At 48.2% G+C, this 13106-nt stretch overlaps 1 protein-coding gene across 1 annotated transcript in view; it reads right to left on the bottom strand.

Moving 5' to 3' along the window:
• Positions 1-657: 657 nt before the first annotated feature.
• LOC104074030 (zinc finger CCCH domain-containing protein 7B-like) overlaps positions 658-13106 on the bottom strand; it is a gene marked incomplete at its 3' end in the record, with an annotated part of 19228 nt that continues 6779 nt past the window's right edge. The window contains exons 5-14 of the mRNA XM_009573998.1: positions 12819-12899; positions 11251-11295; positions 9801-9843; positions 5460-5719; positions 4340-4543; positions 4131-4275; positions 3140-3198; positions 2041-2203; positions 1793-1954; positions 658-863 (exon numbers count right to left, since the gene is read on the bottom strand). Coding sequence (XP_009572293.1) covers positions 658-863; positions 1793-1954; positions 2041-2203; positions 3140-3198; positions 4131-4275; positions 4340-4543; positions 5460-5719; positions 9801-9843; positions 11251-11295; positions 12819-12899 — 1368 coding nt within the window. The remainder of the gene's footprint in view (positions 864-1792; positions 1955-2040; positions 2204-3139; positions 3199-4130; positions 4276-4339; positions 4544-5459; positions 5720-9800; positions 9844-11250; positions 11296-12818; positions 12900-13106) is intronic.

Genomic DNA, 13106 nt, shown 5'->3' with positions numbered 1-13106 from the left:
TGAACCCCGCTCCTTATCTCTCCAAGAATCAAAAACTCTATCATTTCGTGATCGCTATGCCCAAGACGGCCTCCAACCATCACATCACCCACAAGTCCTTCTCTGTTCACAAACAACAGGTCCAGCGGAGTGCCTTCCCTGGTTGGCTCTCTCACCAGCTGCGTCAGGAAGTTATCTTCCACACACTCCAGGAACCTTCCTAGACTGTTTCCTCTCAGCTATATTGTATTTCCAGCAGACATCTGGTAAGTTGAAGTCCCCCACAAGAACAAGGCCTAGTGACTGTGAGACTTCTCCCAGCTGCTTATAGAATATTTTGTCTGCCCCTTTGTCCTGGTTGGGTGGTCAATAACAGACTCCCACCATGATATCTGCCTTGTTGGCCTTCCCCCTGATTCTTACCCATAAACACTCAACTCTATCATCACCATCATTAAGCTCTCGACAATAAAAACACTCCCTAACATACAGGGCTATACACCACCTCTCCTTTCATGGCTATCCCTTCTGAAGAGTTTATAGCCATCCATTGCAGCACTCCAGTTGTGCAAGTCATCTCACCATCTTTCCGTGATGGCAACTATCAACATACCAATGGTCCAGATACATACTGAGGAGACGATGAAGGGTGCCTGCTCCCTCCCGCCAGCTCTGTACCTCACAGAGGAAGGTGAAGATGCCCTGATGTTCTTTGAGAAGCTTGGCAATGGTGAGGCTGCTCTGCTTGATCCCACCTAGCGGGTCAAAGAGGAGGTCACGGTTGAGGGTCCCCTTCCTCTCCTCCGTCCACACGTCGATCTCTTCCTGGTGGTACGCGAAGGTGCAGTTATCCCCGTACTTACAGTCCTGCTTGTTAAGCATATCTACAAAGCAACAAACAGCACACACCACCACACAGGGAGGGCGGCCCAGTCAGAAACTAAACTCTCTCTCGTCTCCTCCCACTGCCCACACCTCACAAGGAGCTGAAAGCAAGAAAACACAGAGTTAAAGAAAAAAGAAAAGACATCTCCCCCCAAGTTTGACTATACCAAGATATTCAGGAAAGTTAATGCAAACTACTTAACGGTGACAATCTCAAGTAATGCCACCTGTTGTGGAAACCATCTCAAAATGGAGGCCTGCTTTAATTCAGTGCCTGGCCAGGGACAGACCACGATTTAACCAACCCCTTTTAAAGCCAATCCAGATTAAGTTCTCCTAGTGGCCCAGTACTAAGGAGCCCTGTTATCTTGGCTCTTGCAACCTCCCCACCTCATTAGGTACTTTGTAATAACACTGCCCCTGTTATCTTGGCTCTTGCAACCTCCCCAACTTATTAGGTACTTTGTAATAACACTGCGTCAGTGACCAGTCCGGTCATATTGCCTGCATGTACGGAGGGACGGACTGGAGCAAAGGAGCAGGCAGAGAGAGCTCTTCCCTAGGCAGAGCCACAGCCCTGCCATGGAGCTGCTGGGTGGGATGGGACTAATGCAGGCACATGTACAGGAGGCAGGTTCTCAGCAAAGCCCATGTCAACAGGGCAGCTCTGAGCACTTGGCTGTGCACAGCACCTCACTATGCCTTTGCAGCTCTTCTGCTTCACCGCTTTAAAAGCTGCCTGCTCTTCACAGCACAGGAGCTCATTGCCTTTCATTGTACTGAGCCTCCCAGTCCATGGGCTACTGATGGCACAGGAAGACCCCAAAGAGAGCAGGTGATACCAACTGGAAGTCCCCTCCCAACCTCCCCTGGCACGCAGCATACAGCCCCTTCCCAGCCACCGACAGCCCTATCCCCTCCAGATCACCTTTGCACAGGTAATAAGATCCTACAAAGTTGGTTTTGGTTGGGCGAGGACGGATCCTCTTCCAGGTCTTGTCTTCCGAGTTCTTCAGCCTGCCCAGCAGGATGTCCCGCTTGCACTTGTGTTCCAAGCCTTCCCGATAGGTGTAATCACCAGCCTTGGGCCCTGCAGGAGAGAATAACCCCATCAGCCCAGGGTAAGGCAAACCCTAGCCCAGCCTAGCGCTCTGGGTGGCAGAGCAAACGCATCACCTGTTTTGGGGTAGCAGATATGGCAGGCTTGTTTGAAGACGTGAGTGGATGCCAGGGGGTTCTTCACCAGCAGGGCTGTGTTGGGCATTACTGGTTCCGGCTGGGACAGCAGGTGCTCGGTGACCTTGGGCACAGCTGGGTGACTCACTCCACCAAGGCTGACCTGAGCGGAAACACACGTACCTCTCTTCTCAGCTCTGCAACCACACGGGTAAGAAACCTCTCTAATCCCTTGCCCCATTCCAGTCTCAAAAACCTTCCTCATTTTCTCTCTCATCGAAATGTTCACATCTGAAACTACATTTCCAAAAGAGCTGCAGACAACCTTTTCAAAGATAACAAACAGCATAGTATGTTCACTTCAAAGATGGGCCTCTTTCTCTCTTGGTAAGGGACCTCAGTTTTCTATCATGAGCCACAGAACAAAATGCCCCCCTCACTCCTTCCCATTCCTTCCATCATGACCAACTCTGCTTTTGAAGACTCTCAAATCAACCCTATCCCAACCCGGGAAAAAAACAAACCACTTATCAGTGAGTCTTCAAGGAGCAGATTAATATGAGGACAGAGACTTGGCTCCACACTGAAGTAAAAGGGATAGCAGGACACCAGGAACTGAAGAATAATTCTTGTTCCAAACTTGCTAACCACAGATAATCCTCCCCTTTTCCTCCAAGACTGGAGACATGGGACAGGGGCAGGACAGTGTATCTGGAAAAGCCTCCTGACAGGGGCAGAGAGGAGCAAAGAACCTCACTAGTTTTAAGACAAAGCTGGCTTACTCCGCCCCATCCTTCAGTGTTATGTGGCTGCCAGATATAGTGGGACACTGGCCTCCATGATCCCCTGCTGAGCCTACAACCTAGGTCACACCATGTTTACCTTGGCAATATGCAGAGTTGCAGACAAAAATGAAGATGGAACAAACATCTTCCTACTGACTCTGGGGAAATCTTTACCTGCCTTGCCACAACATGGGAGGCAACACTCACTGGGGCAGGTTAAGAAGAGGGGCCCAAATTACCTACATCACCCAAGTCACTACTACCTTGGCTCCAGAGCACCTTGGAACATCAGCATGGGGGAGCGGCTCACTCACCACGGGAGATGGTTTTTGGCTGCCAGGTGGGTGACACAGTTCCTGAGGGCTAGTTTCTTCTGGGCAAAAGAAGGGGAAAAAAGCCCCACAAAACAAAAACAATCATTTCACTTTCAGAGGCAGTTCTGCTCACAAAAAGACAAACAAATGCTTATTAAATCCATTTTCTTTATTTTAGTACTTTTTCCCCAAACCACCTAAGTCTTGGAAAAACTCCAGGAAAGGCCTTGTTCCCCAAACCCTACTGAACCCAACTCTATGTTGCTGAGTGCTGGCATTCCCAAGGTGGCAACTCCAAGGTAGCCCAATGCTGAGGTGAAGCTGAGTGTTGACGTGCTGACTGGATGTCAGCTCTTCTCCAAACACTTTTGCTGCAATACTGGGGACAAGTTAGCCAAGAAGCAGCCTGCCCTCCCTCCCGGGACAGGAGGGGACCTACTCTTTGCCACCATCCTCCACAGCTTTGCTCCTTGCGACGTGAGAGTGCAGTGCCCCATTCAACAGGACATTCACTGCCCTGAATCCAGAGATGGGAGAGGCCTACCGTGGCCTCTACCATTCTGCCCAGCGCAACAAGGTCCTATATCATCTAAAACAGTCACCAGGATTTTGCTCATTTGGTCCAAAATGTCAACAAACCATTGGGGAGGGTGGAGGAATCATGTTATAGCCTAGCAAATTCTGCCAAGAGAGGTGTCCCGGACACCTAGCCAGGTTTAAATCTCATCGCTCATCATTATACACCTCTGTGTTCCTTTCTCCTCTGAGATTTCACACACATCCTCTGGGATTACACACACCTATAGCCTTTCTCATTACTCCTGAGCTAGACATATTCAGCTGCTCTGTCCAAGACATTCTACATTTGTACTCCCATTCTGCAGCACCATCAGACAGAGCTATATGACAGATATCCTCAGCACTGAAGGAAATAATTTTGGCACGCATTCACAGGTAAAGCAGCACAAAACCCCATCAGCGCCACACCTACCAACGGCAAAGGAATCCAAGGCATCCAGCGACCCTCTGCTTGTCCCAAAGGAGTCCAGGGCATCAAGCCGTGAGTCTGTGTAGGGGAGCAGATCCAGGGAATCCAGCGAATCTAAGGCGGACACGCCACTTCCTCCCGGCGGGGCCTCGAAGGAACCCGGGGACGCCGGCGTAATGAGGGGGGCCCCCGCCACTTCCTCCCGGCGGGGCCTCGAAGGCATCCAGGACAGAGGAGGAGGAGAGCTGCTTGGTGGGATCCATCACCAGGCCGAAGGAAGCAGGCGGCAGCGGGGTGGAGACAGGGATGCTGGCTGTCACGACAGGGGGCAGCAGCGGAGTTCCCCCCGGAAACACAGGGATCAGCTGGGGCATCTCCGTTGGCAGGTTGGTAGGAATGGTGCCCTGGACCAGAGACTTTGGGGAATCAGGAAGGGGGAGGATAAACAGCACATTAGGAACGAGGAACAGAGAATGAGTGAACACAAAGAGCAACAGGCTCCCACTCAAGTGCATGCTGTATTATCTGAAGCAAAAGGATACCTGGCAGCTCCATCCGCCTGCAGACTTCCCACAGACCTTCCAATCTATCTACACCACACACAGTCTGGACCGAGGTCCCTGAGGAGGTGTCGGGCTACCTGAGCTCATCAGTATGCAAGGCAGAGCCCTGTGCTGGACACTTAAACCAGCTCAGGTTGAGAAACAGTGCAGCTGAGTACACACAGCACCAAGGTCAGGGTAATGGCCATTACTCGTGGCACCTCTCATCAGAGCTTTTTGGCTAGAGAGGCATCCTGCATGAACACGATTATATCGCTTCCAGACCCAAGTTGGCTTGCATAACATCAGCAACACTGGCAACTAAAATCCAACATAAGTATCAATACAGATTGTCTCCACAGCTCCCAGACCTGTTCAAAGAGCTTGGGCTGAGTGCAGCCTGCACAAAATGGAAGGAGATTAGAGCACGCCCACTGTATAAAATACATCCATCATTCCCGCTTCAGCACTTATTTCTACCCTCAGGCCTGCTTCAACTCTATGGACACCAGAGGCCAGAGGGAAGGTGATGGGAGGGGAAGGCTATCTTGGGTACCTTTTGAGGGGCAGCTCCATGAAGTTGCATACAGCAAAGCAGGCTTGGAGGTGGGCTCTTTAGATACTTACAAGCCAGTTGCAGAAATAAAAGAAAGAATGAATGAGTTTTGCCAGAGGAAGAGCTAGGCAGAAAAAGTGACAGAAAGAGAGAGAGAGGCAGCATGCATATCCACATGCTCCAAGGACCTATTTGGAACAAGAAGCAGGGGACCCATGCAGCGCCCACTCTTACTAGAGGGTATGGTGACCCTTCGGCGAGGGAGTCCAGGAGGGAGTCCAGTTCTTCCCCAATGATGTCCCCATCTGTGAAGTCCTCCACGCTCTCAGGCACTGGCAGGGACACGCAGTCTGGCGATGGGAGCAAGCTGGCAGCAGGGAGCGAGGTCGGCAAGCCCTTTGCATCTGAGTCAGAGGACAAAGGGGCCAGCCCCTCGCTCACAGGGATGGAGGTGGCCACAGGAGCTGGGAGGCACTGCAGGTCCATAGAGCAGTCTGTGGTGAGGGAGAAACAGAGCCAGTCACCCAGGAGGGCCTCTTGCAGGGGGCAAGCAGAGCACAGCCTGGCAAAAACAATATTGTACAACTCCATTAAATCACAAAAACCAAGTATGCCAATTTTCTGAGAGGAGGGGCTCTGGTCTGAAGAGTCCTTGCCCTTTCATTTTTGTTCCCAGTCTCCAATGGCTCACCGATAGCTGACATACGATTTAAGGTCCAGTGCACAGACTGACTGCCAGGATTTGGCAAGCACGTACAGTAACCAGGAACAACACAAAACCTGTGGCTAGGCAGTTACTGAATTCACTGTGGCCAGGACTAAAGGCCAGGGGCACATAATCCAATTTCTCTATAACCCACCACCTGGTGTTTTCTTTAATGTTCCTCACTAATCCATCTGGCACAGATCACTGCCTTCTCTACTCCTTGGAGCTTCGATATCGCAGCTGAAAGCCTGCTTATGCACACAACCTCTCTAAAACCTCAGGCATCCTAAATAGCAGAAGATAAAAAACACAAGGTCCTGCTGGGAAGAGAGTCAGAGATGAGGTGCTCAGACCAGGTTGTGCTAACAATGTGTCCCCAAAAAACCCCATCAGACTCACTCAGCTGTCTTTACCCAAATAAATTCCCTGCTCTTGAGTGCTTCCTGATGTCCACAGGTGGGAGGTTGCTGTCCTGTCCACACTCCCCCTCAACACCTCAGCCGCAAACATCCCCTTGGGAACTTGTGTGAGCCAGGGTTGGGGCAGGAGAGAGGCAGTTATATTCCCTAAGGCTTCCTTGCCTCTCCAGTACATTACTGAAACGGTAAGACGTTCCCATCATGCAATATAAACCTCTGTTAAGTGAAGTTAAGGTTACAAGCATATTCTTCACAGAAGAGCATTTTATTCTCAAAAAAATTAAAGGTTAAAAAAAAAAGAAATTCAAATGTTAGAAATGCGGAAAATGCAGCGTTACATTTACAGTTCTCAAACCAAGCACCCAAACTACCTTAATTCTGCCCCTGTACAGATGTCCTGGAATAAAAGAAAAGAAATAAGACAAAGATGCTACCTTCTCCATCCACATAGAAGTGGCTGCACTGTAGCTATGACAGTCTAAGGCTATAAGCAAGGCAAAGTTTGGACGGAGAGACAATAGCTTTTATCAGAAAGACTGATAAGAACGGGAAAGAAACTAGACAAGCTTCCGAGACACAAATCTTGATCCAGCAAGAAATGCTGCATCCTGTCTGTACAAGCTCTGCTCACTCAGCCCCCACAAGAACTCAGCCATCCCTTTCTAACTGGGACTGGGCGAGTAAGCCATGTTGCTAACCTCTACACCGCACAATCACTGACCGAGAACTGTGTTGGTGCCCTTCTTGGAGAGTTCAGCAAATCAGCAGTTCCTGCAAATCCCCAAGTCCTGAACAAAACGACTGCAGAGATGACACACACAGAGAAGCCCCTTTATCTCTAACCCCACCAGAAGCACACCACCCCCGCCTGCAACCTTTCCTCCGTCATTTGTTGCGAGTGGTCCATGTGGATGGACCACAGCCGAGGTCGCTGTGCAAGGCACCGGAGGCCGAGCCGTGACAAAAGGCAGGGAAAGCAGCAAGAGACAGACACAGGTCCCTCTCCACAACCTCATGCATGTGATCAAAGCAAAGCACATGTTGTACCTTATGGGATCCAATACAGGTTTTCAGCGCTGCAGCTGGACACATTCCCCACAGGCAGCGGCTCGAAGGAAGGCTGTAAATGTCCTTAGTTTTGCAGTTGCCCCTCAGATCAGGCTCAGCTCCAGCCACATGCCCCCTTTGTGATGACTTCTCTCAGCTCATGTCCCTTTGGCATGGGCCCCCCAGCCGCACTCGGAAGCCAGCCATCCAGCTTCTCTGGGTGCTGGCCTCATTGCTGGTAGCTCGGCCAGATTTCCCTCAGTGCAAAGGGACAGCTTGTGCCTTCCCGTTTTTCAGATGTTTAAATCTGGAGTACTGCCAAGATCCCTCCAGGGACCAACAAGAAGTTTAGGACATGCTGGAAGGGCCAGGGACACGTGCAGAAGGGAGCAAAAGGGATCACAATGACAGGGGCCCAAAGGATCCAGAAGTTTAGACCTTCTCTGAGGAATGAAAGAGGCCCTCTGGTTCCCACTCAGACTGGGAAGCAGCGGAAAGAGGCCATCACACTCCCTAAGAGGCCCAAAACCCTGAAAAGCTGAACCCATGACCAAAAGGCAGAGAACGATATGGAACTCCCCACAGCTCAGTGCATGTGAAGGGTGAGGAGAAGAGCAGGGACCAACAGGTTCCACTACTTGCAAAGGGCAGAAGGGAGATGTCTGCTCCCCACTCCCTGACCACCCAAACCCCTTCAGGCCCTTTCTCCTCTCCCCCTCTGTCCAATCTTTTCCCCTATCCCTCTTTTCCCATTCCTGGTTTCCTCAGGACACCCCATCTGCTGACCTCACTCACCAGCCACCATACCCACATCTCATGTACTCTCCTTCCAGAAAGCTCATGCACCTCCTGCATTCACCTAATGTTTGCTCCATTTTAAAAAAATAAAACAGCCTTCTTTGATGAGCAGATCACAGGCCCACACCTGCCTCCCTCTGATTTTTGCCACTGCCATGACACTAAACCCCATGTATTATTATTATAAGCTCAATGAGGGTCTTGTCCACCCGCTCCTCCCAACCAAGTCTCTCATACCATGCCCCCCACCTGGTAGCTTCTCTGGCCATACACTTGCCTGTCCCAGAGGGGCAAGTACAGTGCTTTTAAAAGCCCTGTTTCTAGCTCCGCTTCCAGAAACAGCAGTGGTTCCCTAGTGCATTAGCTGGCCAAAGGCCATGCTGAGCCAGATCTGAGCCATGATCTGTGCAGGGCAGGGCTGAGTTAATCAGATGACTTCAAGAAAAGCATGGAGGAAGGGGCTTCAGGAGTTTGCATCTTAAAAACAAAACAAAACAAAACAAAACAAAAGCAAAAAAAAGCCTTGCTAAAAAAGCTTTGAATCTGAAACTCTCGAGGTACCCAGCACCCACAGCCCTCCTGGTGGCACACCACTCTCCGGGCAATGGGATAACATGTAATTTCAGTGCTTTTGAAAAGATTTCCTAGCAGTAAAGGTTCTCTCTGCCTAAACTGCAGCAAAGGTGGCATGCTGCTCTTACACCAAATCCTGATTAGATAAAGAGCTTACTGGATGCTTCTTTCCTCTGCAGTAGGAGTCCAGTTCATTTTAGCACAGCAAGATAATGCAAAAAACTCTCCTTAATTCACAGAACTGGGTCTCATAATTGCACGTAGCATTCAGTTACTGAACTGGCCTTCAACAGAGAACTAACATGTTTTCCAAAATAGACACCAAAGCACCCTAACAGTGAAATTAGTTTCTTTCTATGAAAAGAGTAATTGCTACTTGCAGTGGTAAGTCTTCACACTTACCTTCACACACAGAGCTACCTTTCAAAGCAACAAAGACTGATGTGCTCAGAGGTGCAAGTTCAATGCTCCAGCACACAACAAAGGGCAAAGCACGTAGCAAGCCTTTCTACAGGGGCAGAGTTAAGGTCACTTGTTTCCCAGCACGAGAAAAACAACCCCACAGCCCTCCTTCTGCTCCTCCTGGGTGCCTAACCATGAACACGGCTCTCCCTGGGTCCCTCCCGACCCCCTTTGTTTTCATTTCCTCCACCTTAATGTCTTGGAGGACTATACATGCTCAGAGCACAAACAGCTGCCTACAACCTTAACTTCACTTTATCTGGACTGTTTTGGCTGGGAGCAGAGTTTCAGAAGCTTTGCCAAGCCCAGCTTTAAGAAAGCAGAACTGGAGAGAGCTGTGTACCCCAGCAGACCGTTTTAATTCCCAGACGTGTCCCTCACTGGGCCTCAACAAAAAGCTTTTCGGCAGGAAAAACACTGCTGCTTCCCACCACCTTTTCTTCCTCCTAGTTACCAAAGCCAGGAGTGTGCAGAAGAAACACAAATGAAGGCGATGAACCTCCCAGGCCTGCCAGCCTGCTCAGATACCTTACCAAAGCCACAAAAATCAGAGAAGAGAAATGTCTTTACCTGTTTCAATGTCATCTATTGAACTCAATCCATTGGAAGTGGTCTGCAAAGAGGGTGTAGGAAAGGGTAGAGAAAAACATCACCAGAAATGAATCTTTAAAAAGATATTCACACTACACAGATGAGACCCTTTACTACTCCTAAATGCATCTGGCCCTTTCTTTTCTTTTATGGCCTCTTTCAGTGCAAAAGCAGTAAAACCAACAAACTTTAAGAGGCCATTAATTCAAAGAGCCTATTCATTTTTACCTCCAGCAGTGGACGAACCCTATTGCTGCAAAGGAATACCAGCCCTGCATAATATGCAACCATGTGAGCAAATCTGTACATAGAATAGGGTTTTTCATGTGTGGATGAGAACGCTGTGTCCCAAGTCCCAGGACACGTCAATCGGTCAGCCCCATGCACTGTGAGATCCGATTAGCCTAGTCTTACACAACGTTCCTTTTCTTACTTCACATATTTTGCAATCTAACAACCACAAACTTTTACAGCAAACTCAAAACAGGAGACGGTTTCCGCCCAGAGAACTGCTGACTTGGAGCTCCAGGCAAGGAATAAAATGAGCCCGTATTTTACAGAAACATAAACAGAGGTAAGTACGTGTGCCTTCAGCTTAAACTCAAAAAGGCACAAGTAAAGCATTACTTTTGAGATACTGCATCTACTGCAATAGTTTCTGCAAATTCTAATTTTTGCACTATTTTCTTGCAAAAGGAAAGATTTTCTAATGAAAAGCTAGGCACAACTATTAAAGAAAGCTGACTGGCTGTCCTAGAAAGATGTGAAAGCAAGTCACTGAACGGTGGGAAGTAAACTAATTCTTCAGTATCCCATCTTGTTGTACAAAATGCCAATTTTTACAGTTTTACAATTTGTTTGCTTTTAGGAGTAGTGTGAAGTACCAAACAGCCTGTAAAACCAGCAAGCGTTTGCGGGTTTTTTTTGGCCAGTGGTGGAACAAGGAAATCAGCAATTTCTTACATTTTAGCTTAGTATTTGTACTGTGCCCTGTCCAAGCTGGATCTCCCAGGTGACAGGACAATACAAAGAATACATAAACCATGTATGCACCTTGCTCAGTACATTGCATAATTTGATTTTGTATGTTTCTTCAGCAGTTCCACCTTCCAATTTTTACTTAGTGTTGCCCTAACTATGTAAAAACTTGAAAACTGAAACTTATTTACAATGCAAGAGAAAGCAAACATTCACAATAACTAAGAAAAATAACCATCTTCAGTGATCTAATTACTGACATCAAAAACATTGTCACTAGAAATATTTTCAAAGAAATTAATTCCCTTGGCAATATTCCTTAAAAGCAGAAAACACTAATTAATACATTTAACTCCTAAAAGACAGCTATAAATTTGCATGTAAATAAAACTGCAAAGCATTCTAGTAGCACAATCCATGAACAGTAAGAACCACAGGATGCAAACTCTACCTGGTTTGACAAATTGATTGACGTGCCATTACTGAGTAGTGATTCCTGCTGCAAGGAAGAGAGAGGTCTTAGAACAAAGACAGCCCATGAATGCTTGTAAACTAGGTAAAGCTGGGTTACAATACGGTTTCCTTCCAGGCACTGCCCGTAAAATGAAAGCCACCCCAAAAGGCATACCACTGTGACACAAGGGTACCGTTTTCTGAACACTGAAAGGGACATATATTTGTTCTGGACACCTCAGTGCAAAACACCCAATATCCAACAAACAATCAGGAAGAAAAAACTTCCCTGAGGAACAGAAGTTTTTGTCTTTTCATTAAGAAATTACTACTTCAGGAAGACATTACAGCACTGGAATGAAAGCTGGAAATCAACACAAGAGATAGCAAGGTGTTTTCAAAATACTGATCACTAAATTTCAAATAAGAAGCAGCATTTTGAGTTTTTAATTTTTATATTTTCTAACATACAGGTGGTTTAAGCCCATCACAGCTGAGTAACATGACAGCAGCAAAAAGGTGGCAAGGTCAACACAGTGAGCAGCTACAAAAAATATTTCTGCGTAAAACTTCCCTTTCTTTGAGACAGAATCATTTCAGAGGGTTGAGAGCTGCCACAACACTGAGTGTTTTGTGGGGGGTAGGCCAATCACACATGTGAGGTTGGTCAGGGAGAGGAATAAGATGCTACAGCCAAATTTACTCTAAAAGCTCTCTGCAAATTGGATGCCCACCAATCGCTTCACCGCATACTGCAAAGGTGCCCATCTGGAGGTGGAACATAGTGGCTATTTAACACACCACTGTGCACGGGGCTGAGGATGCGAATGTAAGCCTCGACTACTAGCTAATGTTCCCTACTCCTGAAAACGCATCCTGGGATTTTACGTGACCAAGGCAGCTTTATCCAAGAGTGCTAGCAGTGGCCTAACGCCCTCTAGCTCCATCCCAGGGTATACATTTAAGTACCAACAGTACTCCAGTTACGGCAGCACTTTCTTTTAGAGCCACTTACGGATTTAGACAGTGGGGTCAATTTATTGGACCCACGATTTGCTTTTTGCTGCCTTCTTTCCTAGCATCTGACCAGATGCGTACTTGTCATTTTCCCAAAGCACAAGCCTTTCCCCCACCATGAAGAAGGTGTATGCCCCTATGATATGGGGCAAGAACCCCTCATGACCCAATGCACTACAAAACCAGACATGCCTCTGATGCAGCAGAGGATCCCACCCTTCTCATCCCATAACAGGGAAAGGACTGTGATGCAAAACCTCCTTTGGGATCAGGACACATGTCCCTCTCCTCCCAAAAACACAGGCTCCCAGTGCATTGGAAACCTCTCCTGCAGCACCAGCCCAGCTCTGCCCAGCTTAGCTGAGGGCACAGGAAATATCCTAGCAGTAGACACAGAGCAGTAATAGGGTCAGAAGTGGGTCAAGGCAAAGTGAGTCAGAGGGTCAGAACAAGGAGGGTAGCCAGCGGCCTGCTAGAGGGATCACAGGGTAGTGTACGTGTGTCTTTGCTAGAGCCAAAGAATAGTCTCTAAGAAAAAAAAAGTCATACCTGAGGTCTTTTGTATGCTTTTCGAACCCTCAGTCCCAGCTTCTGGGCAAGCTCCTGTCCCAGCTGCGTGACGCTTTCATCCTGGGGACAAAAAACATTGGCAGGACACTTTCAGTTTTGCCTTTGCAGCACACACAATGGAATAAACAGGAATGCAGTTATCCACACTGGGCTGTGCCAAGAAGCCTCACTTGTAGACAGCAGCAGGTGGACAATTGCCAGAGCAGCCCTAAGTGCTCTTGTCATTCAGTCCTGCTAAGATACTGAGGTTGCACCAAGACCTCCCCC

Source organism: Fulmarus glacialis, unplaced genomic scaffold (assembly GCF_000690835.1).
Source record: "Fulmarus glacialis isolate BGI_N327 unplaced genomic scaffold, ASM69083v1 scaffold33273, whole genome shotgun sequence".
Taxonomy (NCBI): Eukaryota; Metazoa; Chordata; class Aves; order Procellariiformes; family Procellariidae; genus Fulmarus; species Fulmarus glacialis.
This window is presented reverse-complemented; position numbering and strand designations above follow the sequence as displayed.